Source organism: Somniosus microcephalus, chromosome 28, assembly GCF_052327205.1.
Source record: "Somniosus microcephalus isolate GS21.2 chromosome 28, FLI_Smic_1.0, whole genome shotgun sequence".
NCBI classification, from domain to species: domain Eukaryota; kingdom Metazoa; phylum Chordata; class Chondrichthyes; order Squaliformes; family Somniosidae; genus Somniosus; species Somniosus microcephalus.
Genome location: NC_141014.1, coordinates 37,050,014 through 37,070,292, shown reverse-complemented (window position 1 = coordinate 37,070,292; position 20,279 = coordinate 37,050,014). Strand labels below are relative to the sequence as shown.

General features: G+C 51.0%; 1 protein-coding gene across 2 annotated transcripts in view; it reads right to left on the bottom strand.

Moving 5' to 3' along the window:
• Positions 1-20,279, bottom strand: part of LOC147099598 (receptor-type tyrosine-protein phosphatase H-like) — an 80,689-nt gene that overhangs the window by 12,960 nt on the left and 47,450 nt on the right. Inside the window, exons 17-19 of one of the 2 annotated variants that reach the window (XM_085969839.1) lie at positions 13,930-14,087; positions 11,883-12,018; positions 3,808-6,039 (exon numbers count right to left, since the gene is read on the bottom strand). In XM_085969839.1, coding sequence (XP_085825965.1) covers positions 5,902-6,039; positions 11,883-12,018; positions 13,930-14,087 — 432 coding nt within the window. In that variant the 3' untranslated portion in view covers positions 3,808-5,901. Of the gene's footprint in view, positions 1-3,807; positions 6,040-11,882; positions 12,019-13,929; positions 14,088-20,279 lie in introns of those variants that run through there. The other variant, XM_085969840.1, reaches the window with a different exon arrangement.

Below are 20,279 nucleotides of genomic sequence, written 5' to 3'. Positions count from 1 at the left end.
TGGAGCTGTGGTTCAAACCCCCACGCACCGCCCACCACCAAGGGGCCCTGCTCCCACCTCACATTGCCTCAACCCCCACCCCCTCCTTCGTGCTTTAGTCCCGACTGACCTCCCCAAGCTCCTCCACCTCACACAGAACTTGACCACCTGCACCCCAGGAGCCCCTTGCTCCAGACCTTGACCACTTCCGATGTCTCCCCATATCAAAATCTATTGGCCTAGAAATTCGGTGGGCTGCGCCACCAGTTAGCGCCTGAAGAGGGCACTCAGTGGCTTTAGCGCCACTGGCCACGCCTCCCGCGAAATTTAGCGGGGCGCTAATGGCGGCGTGAGCCTGTAGCGCTGCGCCGCCACCGATGATGTAATCGGTGTGCGCAGTGCCCCGCTACTGCCCCGAATGTGATATTGGGTCGCGTTCCCCCCCTGTACCGCCGGTTGCAAATTGGGAGCGGTTCACGGGGCCTACCTGTGGCGGTAGTGGCGCAAATTAAAGGGGAGGTGCAGGGCGGCATTTTTTTGGTGGCCGCCAGCCAGCATCTCCTCGCGCCGCCCTCCCCGGCCCCCTGATCCCACCCCCCCCCGGGCAGTGCCGGCTGTGTCCCGAGAGCCCGGCACTTCTCCTCGGTGCCGGGCTCTTTTGCCGGCACTCGTGATCGGTGATCGCGCTGGTGCAGGCCCCTCCCCTTTAAGAAGGGGAGGAAGGCCTGCAGTACCGCAGCGCGCCATGCCGCAGCATGTGGCGCTGCGGCACGTTGCACTGCGATATTCAGTTTCAGCGCCCCAAGAGGGACGCGGAGTGCCTCGAGCAGCACCCCGCGTCCCTCTTGGGGCGCTCAAACTGAATATCGCGCTGGCGCTCCCGGCTCCTTCCGGGGCGGGACTTCCGGCGCCCAGGCGAGCTTGGCGCCCCAAACGCGGCGCCACCGAATTTTTAGCCCATTGTCTATTTATAAATCTGTCCGAGGCCTCCATTCACCCCGAGGCCCCTTCCAGCACTAATGCCTAGCTGCTGAATTTGGCCTCCGAAACTATACCATTATGGAATCATAGAAATTTACGGCACAGAAGGAGGCCATTTGGCCCATCGTGTCTGTGCCGGCCGAAAAAGAGCTCTCCAGCCTAATCCCACTTTCCAGCTCTCGGTCCGTGGCCCTGTAGGTTCCGGCACTTCAAGTGCATATCCAAGTACTTTTTAAATGTGATGAGGGTTCCTGCCTCTACCACCCTTTCAGGCAGTGAGTTCCAGACCCCCACCACCCTCTGGGTGAATAAAGTTCTCCTCAACTCCCCTCTAATCCTCCGACCAATTACTTTAAATCTCTGCCCCCTGGTTATTGACCTCTCTGCTAAGGGAAATAGGTCCTTCCTATCCACTCTATCCAGGCCCCTCATAATTTTATACACTTCAATTAAACCTCCCCTCAGCCTCCTCTGTTACAAAGAAAACAACCCCAGCCTATCCAATCTTTCCTCATAGCTAAAATTCTTCAGCCCAGGCAACATCTTCGTAAATCTCCTCTGTACCCTCTCTAGTGCAATCACATCCTTCCTGTAATGTGGTGACCAGAACTGCACGCAGTACTCTAGCTGTGGCCTAACTAGTGTTTTAATAGGCTTATATTCACTAGAGTTTAGAAGAGTGAGAGGGGAATCTAATTGAAACTTGTAAAATTCTAACAGGACTGGACAGACTAGATGCAGGAAGGATGTTCCCGATGGCGGGGGGAGTCCAGAACCAGGGGTCACAGTCTAAGGATAAGGGGTAGGCCATTTAGGACAGAGATGAGGAGGAATTTCTTCACCCAGAGAGTGGTGAACCTGTGGAATTCTCTACCACAGAAGGCAGTAGAGGCCAATTCAGTAAATATATTCAAGAAGGAGTTAGATATATTTCTTAAGGCTGAAGGGATCAAGGGATATGGGGAGAAGGCAGGGACAGGGTACTGAATTTGGATGATCAGCCATGATCTCATTGAATGGCGGAGCAGGCTCGAGGGGCCGAATGGCCGACTCCTGCTCCTATCTTCTATGTTTCTAAGTGGCAGAGCCATCAACCCACGCCCACTGAAATTCGCTCTCCCCACTTTCAAGAACCTACCACTCTGCCTTTCTTTTCCACCAGCTGCCCATTCCTTCTGCTTGGTGTCTAATCTGCCCATTGCTAAGTGTTGGGGGGAACATATCATTAAATGGCTGCCCTTCATTCTGCCAGCGCAATTTACACTTCATCTAGAGCCATCCTTTGTTCATTAACCTGTTCCGTTACCATCTCCCTTTGCCTTGAATATCTCTCAATGTCTCTTAACCTCTCCTGCCTTCCATCCTATCACAGACCGTCCCTTTTGTTCTTTCATCCCCTCCCCCCTTTCCCAGCCCCTACACTTGCTTAAGAATCTGTTCCATTTCCTGCTTTTTTCCAGTTCTGACGAAAGGTCATCGACCTGAAACGTTAACTCTGTTTCTCTCTCTTCACAGATGCTGCCTGACCTGCTGAGTGTCTCCAGCATTTTCTGTTTTTATTTCAGATTTCCAGCATCTGCAGAGTTTTCTTTTTATCTCATTAAACGGTGGGCTTGTAATGCTTTCCTTCCACACTAGGTGTCAGCCTTGGCTCAGTGGTCGCACTCTCGCCTCTGACTCGAGGCTGTGGGCGGAAGCCACACAATTCAGAGACCTGAGCCCATAGTTTGGGCGGATACTTCAGTGCGGTACTGAGGGATGGGGGGGCGGCCTTGACCTGAGCTGGGAGCACCAGGAGACGGAGCAAAACGCCGGGTGTATCAGCAGCAGAGCGGTATCGAGGAGAGGAGCGGAGGGACATCGAAGTGGGGTCTCGAACATGGGACTGAGGGGTTTTCAGGCGCAATGGGGCGGAGGAGGAAATAATCAAACTCGGTGGTAGATAGAGTGTGGGATTGAAACTCCCACATAGCCTGCCAAAGGTATAGACACATACACTCACTCACCCGTACTGATTTTTATATTCACTAACTCACTCACTCAACATTCTCGCTCATTCTCCCTCTCAGTCACTTTCATACGCACACTGTCACTCTCACAGACACACTCACTCTCAGACACACTCACTCTCCCAGACACACACTCACTCTCCCAGACACACTCACTCTCAGACACACACTCACTCTCAGACACACTCACTCTCAGACACACTCACTGACACACACTCACTCTCACACACACTCACTCTCCCAGACACACTCACTGACACACACTCACTCTCCCAGACACACACTCACTCTCCCAGACACACACTCACTCTCCCAGACACACACTCACTCTCCCAGACACACACTCTCTCAGACACACACTCACTCTCCCAGACACACTCTCCCAGACACACTCTCACTCTCCCAGACACACACACACTCTCCCAGACACACTCTCACTCTCCCAGACACACACACTCTCTCCCAGACACACACACTCTCTCCCAGACACACACTCACTCTCCCAGACACACACTCACTCTCCCAGACACACACTCACTCTCCCAGACACACACTCACTCTCAGACACACACACTCTCCTAGACACACACACTCTCCTAGACACATTCTCCCAGACACACACTCACTCTCCCAGACACACACACTCTCTCCCAGACACACACTCACTCTCCCAGACACACACTCACTCTCAGACACACACACTCTCCTAGACACACTCTCACAGACACACACACTCACTCTCACAGACACACACACTCACTCTCACAGACACACTCACTCTCACAGACACACTCTCACAGACACACTCACTCTCACAGACAGCAACAGACTGGCTCAATTTACATTAAATAAACTTTATCTTTATTGGTTTGTTCGATTATGAACTTGAAAAGAGTAGCTGTGGACCCAGTGAGACATGGTCCAATAGTGCAGGACATGGTCAACACACTGACCCAACCCAGGGAGCCTGAACACAGGCCGCACAGACACAGCCGATGGGTGTCAAGCAGCATCTCTCATCTTCCAAATGGAATTCACTCAATAAAATATAAACAAAGTGCACAAATCAGAATTAGAAACACAGTCATACAAAAATTATATCCTGATTACATTCAGAAGGACGTGGAACATTGGCACGTGTCATGTGATCAATAGATGTGGTTTTGCTGAGAATGACTGGAAGTAATTCTCAGCACAGATCGGGACTGTGAACCAGTTGGAGCAATCCATCGTATGGGGAAGTCTCTCCGGTCAGGATCCCTTTCATAGAGGGAGAGGCACTATCGAAATTAGTCTTCAAAATCCAACAGGTCACTGCAGTGTGAAAGGCGGCGGCGGCTGAGGTTTTAAAACACAGTGTGTGAGGATCAATGAAAGCCCTGCTCGCCACACACACGCCCACCCAACCTCAGAAAGGCACCTCCTGCTGCCACCGTGTGACATTCTTCCATTTCCCACACCCGGCACCTGTGGGCTCTCCCAGTCAGATTTCCAGAGGAGCGCCAGTTAAGAATCCTGGGCTGGATTGGGATCCAGGCAAGCGAGGGGACAGAGGGCGTAAAGTTCACCTTGGGGCAGCAAGGCAAAAATCGCCGACAGCGAATCGGCAGCCCCGTTTCACAATGCGCCCAACTTAATTGCCCATTGAAGCCGGGCGGGGCGTAAAAGGGACAGCCAATTCGCTATTGCCCGTTTTGCGCTAACAAATTTCACCCCCAGTGTCACTGAAGTCTCTGCAACATTATTCATTTTAACTGTTTGATTTTCAGAGTATCCCCTCCTCTTGAAGGCGTGCTCAAGGTAATGCCCTTGTGTACTTAACTTCTATACTCATATGGCCTCCCTTCAATGCATCACAGTCTTCAGACAATTGATCCTCCGCGCACGTCACCCCAAGTACCCACCCACCCGCCCCTTCAACCACCGTCTGCCCCACCTGTGACAGAGACTGTAGGTCCCGTATTGGACTCATCAGTCACCTGAGAACTCATTTTTAATGTGGAAGCAAGTCATCCTCGGTTCCGAGGGACTGCCTAAGAAGAAAAGATCCTCCGCCACTCCGCTCCACTCGGCCCCAACACTGACCTTGCCCGGCCTCGCTCTCTATCAAGGCTCACTCCAGGAGAAGGAGAAGAGTTTGGGGTAAATCTTTGCCTGTAGCCTCCGTTGTAAACCGCTGGGCCATTCAGAGATTCTGACATCGCAGCAATGCAACGTAAAGGGTTATCGTGAAAATCAGGAGGCTGCTTCTCGGTGTGAGGACGGGGCCGGGTCGCTCCTGCAGAAGCTCTTCGCAAACAACCTTTGGAATGTGCTGACCAGAAAAATGGAAGTCCATAGGACCTGCGGACACAGAGACAGCGGGACAGACACGGGGACCGCGGGACAGACGCGGAGACAGTGGGACAGACGCGGAGGCTGCGGGACAGACGCGGAGACTGCGGGACAGACGCGGAGACCGCGGGACAGACACGGAGACCGCGGGACAGACACGGAGACCGCGGGACAGACACGGGGACCGCGGGACAGACACGGGGACAGCGGGACAGACACGGGGACAGCGGGACAGACACAGGGATCGCGGGACAGACACGGAGACAGATACGGAGACAGCGGGGCAGACGCGGAGACAGCGGGGCAGACGCGGAGACAGCGGGGCAGACAGTGGGACACAGGCAGAATTCGCAGATGGTGAAATGGAGCGATTTGGAGGCGGAGTCATAAATGGAGAGATGGAATGATGGAGCCTGAGTAATTACAGGACGTCCGGAAGAAGGTGGCACATTGATACTGGATTAATTTTGGGCTGGTCCTGCAGCCTTTGCAGGACCAGAGAGTGCCGAGCACAGAATAAAGGCACAAATACAGTTATAGACATATTGCACCCTTGTATCCATGGCAACACAGCAGCAAGGAACGTTACTGTGACTGATTAAATGCAAATGTCTACAGCATTGTGGGCACCAACGTTCTCATAGATGAGGTCCTGCTGATTATGGTCGACGGCCTCTTCAGACTGTTTCAGTTGGATGGTATCCAGCATGCACTGGTGCAGGAAGACATACTGAGGCTAAAGAGCAGAAAATAGGGAACAGAGATGGAATGGTTACACGCTGCTGCATGACACAGAGGCATTAGATACAGAGTAAAGCTCCCTCTACACTGTCCCATCAAACACTCCCAGGGCAGGTACAGCACGGGTTAGATACAGAGTAAAGCTCCCTCTACACTGTCCCATCAAACACTCGCAGGGCAGGTACAGCACGGGTTAGATACAGAGTAGAACTCCCTCTACACTGTCCCATCAAACACTCGCAGGGCAGGTACAGCACGGGTTTGATACAGAGTAAAGCTCCCTCTACACTGTCCCATCAAACACTCGCAGGGCAGGTACAGCACGGGTTAGATACAGAGTAAAGCTCCCTCTACACTGTCCCATCAAACACTCGCAGGGCAGGTACAGCACGGGTTAGATACAGAGTAGAACTCCCTCTACACTGTCCCATCAAACACTCCCAGGGCAGGTACAGCACGGGTTTGATACAGAGTAAAGCTCCCTCTACACTGTCCCATCAAACACTCGCAGGGCAGGTACAGCATGGGTTAGATACAGAGTAGAACTCCCTCTACACTGTCCCATCAAACACTCCCAGGGCAGGTACAGCACGGGTTTGATACAGAGTAAAGCTCCCTCTACACTGTCCCATCAAACACTCGCAGGGCAGGTACAGCACGGGTTAGATACAGAGTAGAACTCCCTCTACACTGTCTCATCAAACACTCGCAGGGCAGGTACAGCACGGGTTAGATACAGAGTAGAACTCCCTCTACACTGTCTCATCAAACACTCGCAGGGCAGGTACAGCACGGGTTAGATACAGAGTAGAACTCCCTCTACACTGTCTCATCAAACACTCGCAGGGCAGGTACAGCACGGGTTAGATACAGAGTAGAACTCCCTCTACACTGTCCCATCAAACACTCGCAGGGCAGGTACAGCACGGGTTAGATACAGAGTAGAACTCCCTCTACACTGTCTCATCAAACACTCGCAGGGCAGGTACAGCACGGGTTAGATACAGAGTAGAACTCCCTCTACACTGTCTCATCAAACACTCGCAGGGCAGGTACAGCACGGGTTAGATACAGAGTAAAGCTCCCTCTACACGGTCCCATCAAACACTCGCAGGGCAGGGACAGCCCGGGTTAGATACAGAGTAAAGCTCCCTCTACACGGTCCCATCAAACACTCGCAGGGCAGGTACAGCACGGGTTAGATACAGAGTAAAGCTCCCTCTACACTGTCCACATAATGCGTCTCAACCCTAACCTCAGAACGCCCCCTAATGCACCAATGTGACATTTCTATTTCCCACAATAGCTAACCTCCTGACCTCTCTGAGAAGTTCGTGCTACATTCAATGCACCCTTGTGCTGTGGACTGATAGCTCAACTAGGAACTAAGCTGAGTCGCCCAAACACATTTCATACTGGGGCTGTTAGAGCCAACAGAGAGGAGAGACTCATCCCATCAGTCTGGACCGGGATTGGACCCAATCCCGAAGGTGAAAAGTCAATGCACAGACTATCCCTAATCACATTGCTTTGCACAGCCGACTTCGAGCAGTCAGCTTAATGACTTAGGCACGATCTACTTCACTGCGGAGTTTGAGCAAATGAGGAAGAATGATGGACATGCGGCTGAGTTCTTCCTCAATCTTACAGAGAAGCTTAAACTCACGAACAAGACTTCCTCCTGGGCCAGCCACTTCCCTCTTTGTAAACTTATAGCACCTGGAGCCCTGGGACTCGAAACTCGAGCTGTCATACATCCTCCCTAACATTTGACGTACACTTTTCCAGCTTTCCTGTCAGTACCACGTCAGCTTAGTGAGTAAGAATGAATTTGTATTTCTATAAGAACATAAGAACATAAGAAATAGGAGCAGGAGTAGGCCAATCGGCCCCTCGAGCCTGCTCCGCCATTCAATAAGATCATGGCTGATCTGATCCTAACCGCCAATCCACTATCACAGAACCATCTCCTGAATCTAACAGAATTAGACACACGAAATAGGAGCAGGATCAGGCTACACGGCCCCTGGGCCCGCTCCGCTACCCACAGGGCCATGACCGATCCGAACCTAGACTCATGTCCAAATTCCTGCCCGCTCCCCGTAACCCTTAATTCCCTTTACTTCTAGGAAACTGTCTATTTCTGTTTTAAATTTATGTAATGATGTAGCTTCTACAGCTTTTTGGGGCAGCATATTCCATGGACCTACCACCCTCTGAGTGAAGTAGTTCCTCCTCATCTCAGTTTTGAAAGAGCAGCCCGTTATTCTAAGACTATGCCCCCTAGTTCTAGTTTCACCCATCATCGGGAACATCCTCCCCGCATCCACCCGATCCAACCCCTTCACAATCTTATATGTTTCAATAAGATCACCTCTCATTCTTCTGAACTCCAATGAGAAGAGTCCCAATCTACTCAACCTCTCCTCATATGTCCATCCCCTCATACCCGGGATTAACCGAGTGAACCTTCTTTGTACTGACTCGAGAGCAAGTATGTCTTTTCTTAAGTATGGACACCAAAACTGTATGCAGTATTCCAGGTGCGGTCTCACCAATACCTTGTACAACTGAAGCAATACGTCCCTATTTTTATATTCTATCCCCCTAGCAATGAAAGCCAACATTCCATTGGCCTTCTTAATCACTTGCTGCACCTGCATACTAACCTTTTGAGTTTCGTGCACCAGGACCCCCAGATCCCTTTGTACTTCAGTACTTTCCAGTTTCTTGCCATTAAGATAATAACTTGCTCTACGATTTTTCCTGCCAAAGTGCATAACCTCACACTTTCCAGTATTGTATTCCATCTGCCAAATCTCTGCCCACTTACTTAGCCTGTCTATGTCCCCTTGCAGGTTTTTTATGTCCTCCTCACTCACTACTTTCCCTCCCATCTTAGTATCATCTGCAAACTTTGATATGTTACACTCGGTCCCCTCCTCCAAATCGTTAATATAGATTGTAAAGAGTTGGGGACCCAGCACTGACCCCTGTGGAACACCACTAGTTACTGATTGCTAGTCCGAGAATGAACCATTTATCCCAACTCTCTGCCTTCTGTTAGATAGCCAATCCTCTATCCATGCCAGAATATTACCCCCAATCCCGTGATTTTTTATCTTAAGCAATAATCTTTTGTGTGGCACCTTGTCAAATGCCTTTTGGAAGTCTAAATACACTACGTCCACTGGTTCCCCTTTATCCACCCTATATGTTACTTCCTCAAAGAACTCCAGCAAATTTGTCAAACATGACTTCCCCTTCATAAAACCATGCTGACTTTGTCCTATTAAATTATGATTATCCAAATGTCCTGTTACTGTCTCCTTAATAATGGACTCCAATATTTTACCTACCACAGATGTTAGGCTAACCGGTCTATAGTTTCCAGCCTTCTGTCTACTGCCCTTTTTAAATAAGGGTGTTACATTAGCAGTTTTCCAGTCTGCCGGGACCTTTGCTGAGTCCAGGGAGTTTTGGAAAATTATTACCAATGCATCCACACTCCCTACCGCCACTTCCCTCAAGACCCTAGGATGTAAGCCATCAGGTCCAGGTGATTTATCTGCCTTGAGTCCCATTATTTTACCGAGTACCACTTCCTTAGTGATTTTGATCGTGTTTAGCTCCTCCCCACCTATAGCCCCCTGTTTGTCCAGTTTTGGGATATTCTTAGTGTCTTCTACTGTAAAGACTGATACAAAATATTCATTCAGTGTTTTTGCCATCTCCATATTTCCCACCATTAATTTCCCGGTCTCATCCTCTAAGGGACCAACATTTACTTTAGCCACCCTTTTTCTTTTTATATAACGATAAAAACTCTTACTATCTGTTTTTATATTTTTTGCTAATTTACTTTCATAATCTATCTTCCCTTTCTTAATCAATCTTTTTGTTACTTTTTGCTGTCTTTTAAAGTTTTCCCAATCCTCTATCCTCCCACTAGATTTGGCTACCTTATATGCCCTTGTTTTTAGTCGAATACTATCCGTAATTTCTTTACTTAGCCACGGATGGCTATCTTTTCTTTTACACCCTTTTCTTCTCAGTGCCTTTCACAACCCCAGGATGTACCAAAGCCTCTGGACAGCCAATGAAATACAATCATTGTAGTGGAGTCACTGTTGTAATGTGGGAAACGCAGCAGCCAGTTTGCGCTCGGCAAGCTCCCACAAACAGCAATGTGATAATGACCAGATCATCTGTTTTTATTATGTTGGTTGAGGGATAAATATTGGCCCCAGGACACCGTGGGATATCTCCCCCTGCTCTTCTTCGAAATAGTGGCCATGGGATCTTTTACGTCCACCTGAGAGAGCAGACAGGGCCTCGGTTTAATGTCTCATCCAAAAGACGGCACCTCCGACAGTGCGGCGCTCCCTCAGTACTGCCCCTCCGACTGTGCAGGACTCCCTCAGTACTGCCCCTCCGACAGTGCTGCGCTCCCTCAGTACTGACCCTCTGACAGTGCGGCGCTCCCTCAGTACTGCCCCTCCGACAGTGCAGCGCTCCCTCAGTACTGCCCCTCCGACAGTGCGGCACTCCCTCAGTACTGCCCCTCTGACAGTGCAGCGCTCCCTCAGTACTGCCCCTCCGACAGTGCAGCGCTCCCTTAGTACTGCCTCTCCGACAGTGCGGCGTTCCCTCAGTACTGCCCCTCTGACAGTGCGGCGCTCCCTCAGTACTGCCCCTCCAACAGCGCGGCGCTCCCTCAGTACTGCCCCTCCGACAGTGCAGCACTCCCTCAGTACTGACCCTCTGACAGTGCGGCGCTCCCTCAGTACTGCCCCTCCGACAGTGCAGCGCTCCCTCAGTACTTACCCTCTGACAGTGCGGCGCTCCCTCAGTACTGACCCTCTGACAGTGCGGCGCTCCCTCAGTACTGCCCCTCCGACAGTGCGGCGCTCCCTCAGTACTTACCCTCTGACAGTGCGGCGCTCCCTCAGTACTGACCCTCTGACAGTGCAGCGCTCCCTCAGTACTGACCCTCTGACAGTGCGGCGCTCCCTCAGTACTGCCCCTCCGACAGTGCGGCGCTCCCTCAGTACTTACCCTCTGACAGTGCGGCGCTCCCTCAGTACTGACCCTCTGACAGTGCAGCGCTCCCTCAGTACTGACCCTCTGACAGTGCGGCGCTCCCTCAGTACTGCCCCTCCGACAGTGCGGCGCTCCCTCAGTACTTACCCTCTGACAGTGCGGCGCTCCCTCAGTACTGACCCTCTGACAGTGCGGCGCTCCCTCAGTACTGACCCTCTGACAGTGCAGCGCTCCCTCAGTACTGACCCTCCGACAGTGCGGCCCTCCCTCAGTACTGCCCCTCCGACAGTGCGGTGCTCCCTCAGTACTGCCCCTCCGACAGTGCGGCCCTCTCTCAGTACTGCCCCTCCGACAGTGCGGCGCTCCCTCAGTACTGCCCCTCCGACAGTGCGGCGCTCCCTCAGTACTGCACTGGGAATGTCAGTCTGGATTTTTGTGCTCAAGTCCCTGAAGTGGGGACTTGAACCCACGACCTTCTGACTCAGAGGCGAGGGTGGTACCACTGAGCCACTGGCTGATGTCCTAAATTGATCTTGCATGTGATAATCTGAAGGGACAATCTCGAGGGAATTATTTTTTCCCATGATTTGGAGAGAAATCCCACCTCCCAATTGGAAAGAATTGTGAATTTCAGTTGTGGGATGTCCGAATCGAGTAGTGAGCAGCACCCACAGGGAGGGGGGCCTGGGAATTGCTCAGGCTCTCGCCTGAGGTGGTTCAAGAGAGTGGAGTGTTCTGCGCTGGAGACTCAAAGTAATAATGAATGCATTTATAGCTAAACAGGAAACTCCTCACCTCGGTCTGGACCATGAGCGGCCGGTTCCGTCGCATTTTGTGGACAATCCCATAGACATCGACCACCGCCTCCTTTTGTATCTGTTGCAGCAGGTAGTCCAGGGCTATTAAAGTGCCCGTGCGCCCTACACCAGCACTGCAAGTAAACAGAGATTGGGTGATGGAGGCGGCCCTTAAACAGAATAGACAGGCTATGTCCTCTCTCAGCTCGCCCGGCAACACAGTCTGTTACAAAGAATTCCGATCAACTCAAGCTTCCTTATGGGTCTTTTTGTCCACTTCTGTCCATTAATCCAGCTCCCTCTCACCGTCACTCAGTAACCCCTCTCCCCCAGCGCCCTGTGTTACTGACTGTATCTCTACTGATGTTAATCCAGCTCCCTCATACTGTCACTCAGTAACCCCTCTCCCCTCAGCACCCTATGTTACTGACTGTATCTCTACTGATGTTAATCCAGCTCCCTCACACTGTCACTCAGTAACCCCTCTCCCCCAGTGCCCTGTGTTACTGACTGTATCTCTACTGATGTTAATCCAGCTCCCTCACACTGTCACTCAGTAACCCCTCTCCCCCAGTGCCCTGTGTTACTGACTGTATCTCTACTGATGTTAATCCAGCTCCCCCACACTGTCACTCAGTAACCCCTCTCCCCCAGTGCCCTGTGTTACTGACTGTATCTCTACTGATGTTAATCCAGCTCCCCCACACTGTCACTCAGTAACCCCTCTCCCCCAGCGCCCTGTGTTACTGACTGTATCTCTACTGATGTTATTCCAGCTCCCTCACACTGTCACTCAGTAACCTCTCTCCCCAGCACCCTGTGTTAATGACCGTATCTCTACTGATGTTAATCCAGCTCCCTCTCACTGTCACTCAGTAACCCCTCTCCCCAGCACCCTGTGTTTCTGACTGTATCTCTACTGATGTTAATCCAGCTCCCTTACATTGTCACTCAGTAACCCCTCCCCCAGCGCCCTGTGTTACTGACTGTATCTGTACTGATGTTAATCCAGCTCCCTCATACTGTCACTCAGAAACTCCTCCTCCCCCAGCGCCCTGTGTTACTGACTGTATCTCTACTGATGTTAATCCAGCTCCCTCACACTGTCACTCAGTAACCCCTCCCCCAGCGCCCTGTGTTACTGACTGTATCTCTACTGATGTTAATCTAGCTCCCTCACACTGTCACTCAGTAACCCCTCTCCCCCAGCGTCCTGTGTTACTGACTGTATCTCTACTGATGTTAATCCAGCTCCCTCTCACTGTCACTCAGTAACCCCTCTCCCCAGCACCCTGTGTTTCTGACTGTATCTCTACTGATGTTAATCCAGCTCCCTTACATTGTCACTCAGTAACCCCTCCCCCAGCGCCCTGTGTTACTGACTGTATCTCTACTGATGTTAATCCAGCTCCCTCACACTGTCACTCAGTAACCCCTCTCCCCCAGCACCCTGTGTTACTGACTGTATCTCTACTGATGTTAATCCAGCTCCCTTACACTGTCACTCAGTAACCCCTCTCCCCCAGCACCCTGTGTTACTGACTGTATCTCTACTGATGTTAATCCAGCTCCCTCACACTGTCACTCAGTAACCCCTCTCCCCCAGTGCCCTGTGTTACTGACTGTATCTCTACTGATGTTAATCCAGCTCCCTCACACTGTCACTCAGTAACCCCTCTCCCCCAGCACCCTGTGTTACTGACTGTATCTCTACTGATGTTAATCCAGCTCCCTCACACTGTCACTCAGTAACCCCTCTCCCCCAGTGCCCTGTGTTACTGACTCTATCTCTACTGACGTTAATCCAGCTCCTTCACACTGTCACTCAGTAACCCCTCTCCCCCAGTGCCCTGTGTTACTGACTCTATCTCTACTGACGTTAATCCAGCTCCTTCACACTGTCGGGTAAACGCTGAGACAACCTGCACCATCGTTATTTTGCACCCTGGAGCAGGCCTGGAGTTTTTGGATGTTGGGTGCTTCCGGCCACTTAAGAAACCAGAGGCTTTGGTCAGCAGACAGGCGTAACCAAAGTGACTGCTCACCTGCAGTGTATGACAGGTAAGCCTCCCCCATTCCTGATCCGGTGATCTCGAATTAGCTGTCGGAACTCTATCAGTTTCTCCGTGGTTTCGGGAACGCCGTGATCCGGCCAGGCAGTGAAGTGAAAGTGGGAGACCGAGTGTGTCTTCGATGATCCAGCCTATCGAAAGAAGGCAGAGATTCAGTCATGATATCTTTCCCTTTAACTCTCTCTCCTCCTCTCCCGAAGGTGCCACCTCGTGACGCAACCAGCTCCACAGGTACTCTTCGCCCGCCCTTACCTCATGCAAGTGCCCATATTTCATAAGTGCACCTCCAGAGACTTGAGCACGAAAATCCAGGCCGACACTCCCAGTGCCAGTACTGAGGGAGCGCCGCACTGTCGGAGGGGCAGTACTGAGGGAGCGCCGCACTGTCGGAGGGACAGTACTGAGGGAGCGCCGCACTGTCGGAGGGGCAGTACTGAGGGAGTGCTGCACTGTTGGAGGGGCAGTACTGAGGGAGCGCCGCACTGTCGGAGGGGCAGTACTGAGGGAGCGCCGCACTGTCGGAGGGGCAGTACTGAGGGAGCGCTGCACTGTCGGAGGGGCAGTACTGAGGGAGCGCCGCACTGTCGGAGGGGGCAGTACTGAGGGGAGCGCTGCACTGTCGGAGGTGCAGTACTGCGGGAGCGCCGCACTGTCGGAGGGGCAGTACTGAGGGAGCGCCGCACTGTCAGAGGGTCAGTACTGAGGGAGCGCCGCACTGTCGGAGGGGCAGTACTGAGGGGAGCGCTGCAGTGTCGGAGGGGCAGTACTGAGGGAGCGCCGCACTGTCGGAGGGTCAGTACTGAGGGGAGCGCAGCACTGTCGGAGGGGCAGTACTGAGGGAGCGCCACACTGTCGGGGGGGCAGTACTGAGGGAGCGCCGCACTGACGGAGGGGCAGTACTGAGGGAGCGCCGCACTGTCGGAGCTGCCGTCTTTTGGATGAGACGTTAAACCGAGGCCCCGTCTGCTCTCTCGAGTGGACGTAAAAGATCCCATGGCCACTATTTTGAAGAAGAGCAGGGGGAGTTCTCTCCCGGGTGTCTTGGGGCCAATATTTATCCCTCAACCAGCATCACTGAAACAGATTATCTGGTCATTTATCACATTGCTGTTTGTGGGAGCTTGCTGTGTTCCATTTGGCTGCCGCGTTTCCTACATTACAACAGTGCCGACACTTCAAAAAGTACTTCATTGGTTGTAAAGCGCTTTTGGACATCTGGCGGTCGTGAAAGGCGCTATAGAAATGCAGGTCTTTCTTTTTAGACTGGGAAAATCGGGTGGGGTATTCCACCATGGGAGGGTCACGTCTGGATCCAACCCTATCCTCAATCCATTTCCAATAATGGGAGCCATTCAATAGTTTTTAGAAGCCCTGGCTGCTTTTACCCTCCCTAGAGCAATAGTAGAGCCCCTACCCACACCCCAGCTTCAACCTGCAAAATCAGCATAAATAAAAAGCAAAATGCCGCCGATGCCGGGAATCTGAAACAAAACAGACAATGCTAGAAACACGCAGCAGGTTTTTTTTTTTATTCGTTCCTGGGATGTGGGCGTCGCTGGTAAGGCCCAGCATTTATTGCCCATCCCTAGTTGCCCCTTGAGAAAGTGGTGGTGAGCCGCCTTCTTGAGCCGCTGCAGTCCGTGTGGTGAAGGTGCTCCCACAGTGCTGTTAGGGAGGGAGTTCCAGGATTTTGACCCAGCGACGATGAAGGAACGGCCGACATATTTCCAAGTCAGGATCTGTTGGGTGTCCTTGTGCACCAGTCGCTGAAGGTAAGCATGCAGGTTGCAGCAGGCGGTTAAGAAGGCAAATGGTATGCTAGCCTTCGTAGCGAGAGGATTCGAGTACAGGAGCAAGGATGTCTTGCTGCAGTTGTACAGGGCCTTGGTGAGACCACACCTTGAGTATTGTGTGCAGTTTTGGTCACCTTATCTGAGGAAGGATGTTCTTGCCATGGAGGGAGTGCAGCGAAGATTCACCAGACTGATACCTGGGATGGCAGGAATGACGTATGAGGAGAGATTGGGTCGATTGGGCTTGTATTCGCTAGAGTTTAGAAGAATGAGAGGGGGATCTCATTGAAACTTATAAAAATCTAACAGGACTAGACAGACTAGATGCAGAAAGGATGTTCCTGATGGCGGGGGAGTCCAGAACCAAGGGGTCACAGTCTAAGGATAAGGGGTAAGCCATTTAGGACTGAGATGAGGAGGAATTTCTTCACCCAGAGAGTGGTGAACCTGTGGAATTCTCTACCACAGAAGGCAGTTGAGGCCAATTCATTAAATATATTCAAGAAGGAGTTAGATATATTTCTTAAGGCTAAAGGGATCAAGGGATATGGGGAGAAGGCAGGGACAGGGTACTGAGTTTGGATGATCAGCCATGATTGCATTGAATGGCAGAGCGGGCTCGAGGGGCCGAGTGGCCTACTCCTGCTCCTATCTTCTATGTTTCCAGAACAGAAGTGGACGGGTGTAGACCCTTCCTCACACCGGGGAGACGTTACAGCCGCACAGCATTGAAACAAGGAACAGAACAGGGGGAAGAGGGAAAAGGGTGGGGGGAAAAACAGACAACGCCCAAACACAGGAATAGAAATCAAATGACCATTAAAGTGGAGAACAAGAGATGGTTAAATGGAAGAAGTGATATCTGTATGAGACAAAAGACGGCACAATGATAAAAATTAAAGAAACAAAAAAGACTTGCGCCTTTCACGACCTCAGGACGTCCCAAAGCGCTTTACAGCCAATCAAGTACTTTTTGAAGTGTGGTCACTGTTGTAATGTGGGAAACGTGGCCGCCAATTTACGCACAGCAAGCTCCCACAAACAGCAATGTGACGTTCTTGCCATAGAAGGAGTGCAGCGAAGATTCACCAGGCTGATACCTGGGATGGCAGGAATGACGTACGAGGAGAGATTGTGTCGATTGGGCTTATACTCACTGGAGTTTAGAAGATTGAGAGGGGATCTCATCGAAACCTATAAAATTCTGTCAGGCCTGGACAGACTAGGTGCAGGAAGGATGTTTCCGATGGCCGGGGAGTCCAGAACCAGGGCTCATAGTCTAAGGATAAGGGATAAGCCATTTAGGACAGAGATGAGGAGGAATTTCTTCACCCAGAGAGTGGTGAACCTGTGGAATTCTCTGCCACAGAGGGCAGTGGAGGCCAGTTCATTAAGTATATTCAAGAAAGAGTTGGATATATTTCTTAAGGCTAAAGGGATCAAGGGATATGGGGAGAAGGCAGGGACAGGGTACTGAATTTGGATGATCAGCCATGATCGCATTGAATGGCGGAGCAGGCTCGAAGGGCCGAATGGCCTACTCCTGCTCCTATCTTCTATGTTTCTATGTGATAATGACCAGATAATCTGTATTTTGGTGATGTTGGTTGAGGGATAAATATTGACCAGGACACATAGGAAAAGAAGTCGACAAAAGACAGCAGAGTTTACAGAGTGCCTTTAACATAGGAAAACATCCCAAGGCATCAGACAAAACGGATGTCAAGAAAAGGGAGTTATTAAGAGGGGTTAGTCACACAAATGAGTTTTAAGGAGTGTCTTAAAGGAGAAGAGGGAGGTGGAGAAGCAGCGAGGGTTTAGGGAGGGAATTCCAGAGCTTACAGCCGAGACAGCTGAAGAGGGCTGCGCAAGAGGCCAGAGTTGGAGGAAAGCAGAGATCTCGGGCGGTTTGTAGAGATGGAGGAGGTTACAGAGCTAGGGAGGAGAGAGGCCGTTGAGGGATTTGAAAACATGTGGCTCAGAGTTTTAAATTGGAGCCGATGGGCTGGGGGTCAATGTAGGTCAGCAAGCTCAGGGGTGAAGGGTGAACGGGAGTTAGTGTGGAGTAGGGTCAGTTGAAGTTGGTGGACGGAGGATGGGGGGCTGGCCAGGAGAGCGATGGAATAGTCGAGTCTGGAGGTGACAAAAGCATGGAGGAGGGTTTGGGCAGCAGCTGAGCTGAAGTGGGGGCAGGGACGAGTGACTTTACGGAGGTGGACGTGGGTAGTCTTTCTAATGGAGAGGCTATGGGGTCAGAAATTCAGTTCGGGTTCGAATAGGATGCCGAGAGTTTACACAGGATTACATCGGATATACAGCACAGAAACAGGCCATTCGGCCCAACCAGTCCATGCCGGCGTTTATGCTCCACTCGAGCCTCCTCCCGTCTTTCCTCATCTAACTCTATCAGCGTAACCCTCTATTCCCTTCTCCCTCATATGCTTGTCCAGTCTCCTCTTAAATGTATCTATACTATTCGTCTCAACCACTCCCTGTGGTAGCTATTATGTCCGTGTATAATTGAGACACGGACAGCAGGAGTTGATTATAACAAGTCTTTACTGAATGGAGACAATTGGGAAACTGAAACTACAGAAGGCTGCTAGTGCCTTTTATACAGGGGTGGTCACTGCCGGTACTGCAGTCTGAGACCAGTTATTCCCTTAAAGGTACATACACAACAATTCCTCCCCTTTTAGATAAACAGTATATAACATTCATTTAACAACTAAATAATAACTAATTACAATTACAATTATGGTTGCTAGATACATTGGTTGAGGTTAAGCAATTATAAGTTCAGTCTTTGAGGAGGCGTCCTGATTCTGTCTGGATAACGCCTCTTTGGGGTATCAGGTTCTTCTGGTGAGGTTGAGTCGGGATCAATGTCGTTGTTTGGTTCATCTGCTTCCAATATCACCGATTCTGCGGTAGATGCAATTGGTACTTCGGTTTCATCGCCAGGTGTATCAGATCGTGGTGTGGAGTTGACGTTTTCCAGTGACTCTGGAATCTGGTCAGCATGGCGTCTTACAATACTCTCTCCAACGTCCACGGTATACATTAGAGGTCCTTGCCGTGTACAGATCGTTCCTGGCTGCCATTTCTCTGTGCGGTAGTCCCGGGCCAAAACTGGTTGACCTATCTTAAAACTCCTGGTCGGCCTTTCATTCGTATTCTGAAACTGCCTGTTCTCCACATCTCTTCGGATGTTTGGCTTAACCAAATCCAAGCGGCATCGTAGTCTTCGATTGAAGAACATCATGGCTGGAGTTTGGTTGGTAACCGCATGTGTCGCATTCCGGTAGGCAAACAAGAAGTTATCCACCTTGTGTTGTAGGGGTATATCTTCATTACACATTGCCTTGATAGCCTTCTTGAATGTTTGAACAAACCTCTCGGCCAATCCATTAGTGGCTGGATGATATGGGGCGGATGTGTAATGCTTAACACCATTGTTCTTTAAGAACCTCCGGAACTCTTCAGACACAAACTGTGGTCCATTGTCAGAGCAAATCTGTTCAGGCAGCCCATTCCTGGCGAATATGGTTCGTAAGACTGTGATAGTTTTTTCTGTGGTGGTTGAGGACATTTTTATTACCTCTGGCCACTTTGAATGTGCATCCACCGCAATTAAAAACATCGAGTCCATAAAGGGACCAGCAAAATCAATATGCACCCTTTGCCATGGAGATGAGGGCCACTCCCATGGATGTAGAGGAGCTTGTGGTGGGGCGTTTTGGACCTTCTGGCATCCTGTACAACCCTTGGTCATCTCTTCGATTTCTCTATCAATTCCCGGCCACCACACAAACGCTCTGGCTAAGTTCTTCATTTTTACCCCACCCAGATGACCCTCATGAAGCTCATTGAGCACTCTATCCGTCAACTTGGGTGGAATTACTACTCTGGATCCACACATCAAGGTCCCTCTGCACACTGACAGCTGTTCTCTTCTCGGCGAGAATGCTGGCAGCAGTGGTTCGCCATGTGCTGGCCATCCCTTCACCGTTAAATCATAGACCCAGGAGAGTGTCGGGTCATTTCGTGTTTCCTTTTCTATGTTTGCATTCGTCACAGGGAGACATTCGACTATAGTCGAGTGGAATAACTCCACTGGATCCACTGCCAGTTCTTCTTCCACCATCAGTAACGGTAGGCGTGACAATCCATCAGCATTCCCATGCTGTTTAGTTCCCTTGTATTCGATGTCATATTGGTGTGCCCCTAGGAAAAGGGACCACCTCTGCAGCCGTTGTGCCGTCATTGTCGGTACGCCCTTCTGAGGGTTGAAAATGGAGACGAGAGGTTGATGATCCGTTAGTAGAGTAAATTTCTGACTGTGCAGGTAGTGATTGAACTTCTTCACCCCCCACATCAGGCTGAGGGCTTCTCTGTCAATCTGAGCGTAGTTACGCTCGGCTGAAGTTAACGAGCGTGATGCAAAAGCTATCGGCCTCTCTGAACCATCAAGGAATTTATGTGACAGTACCGCCCCAATGCTGTAGGGAGACGCATCACACGCCAGTC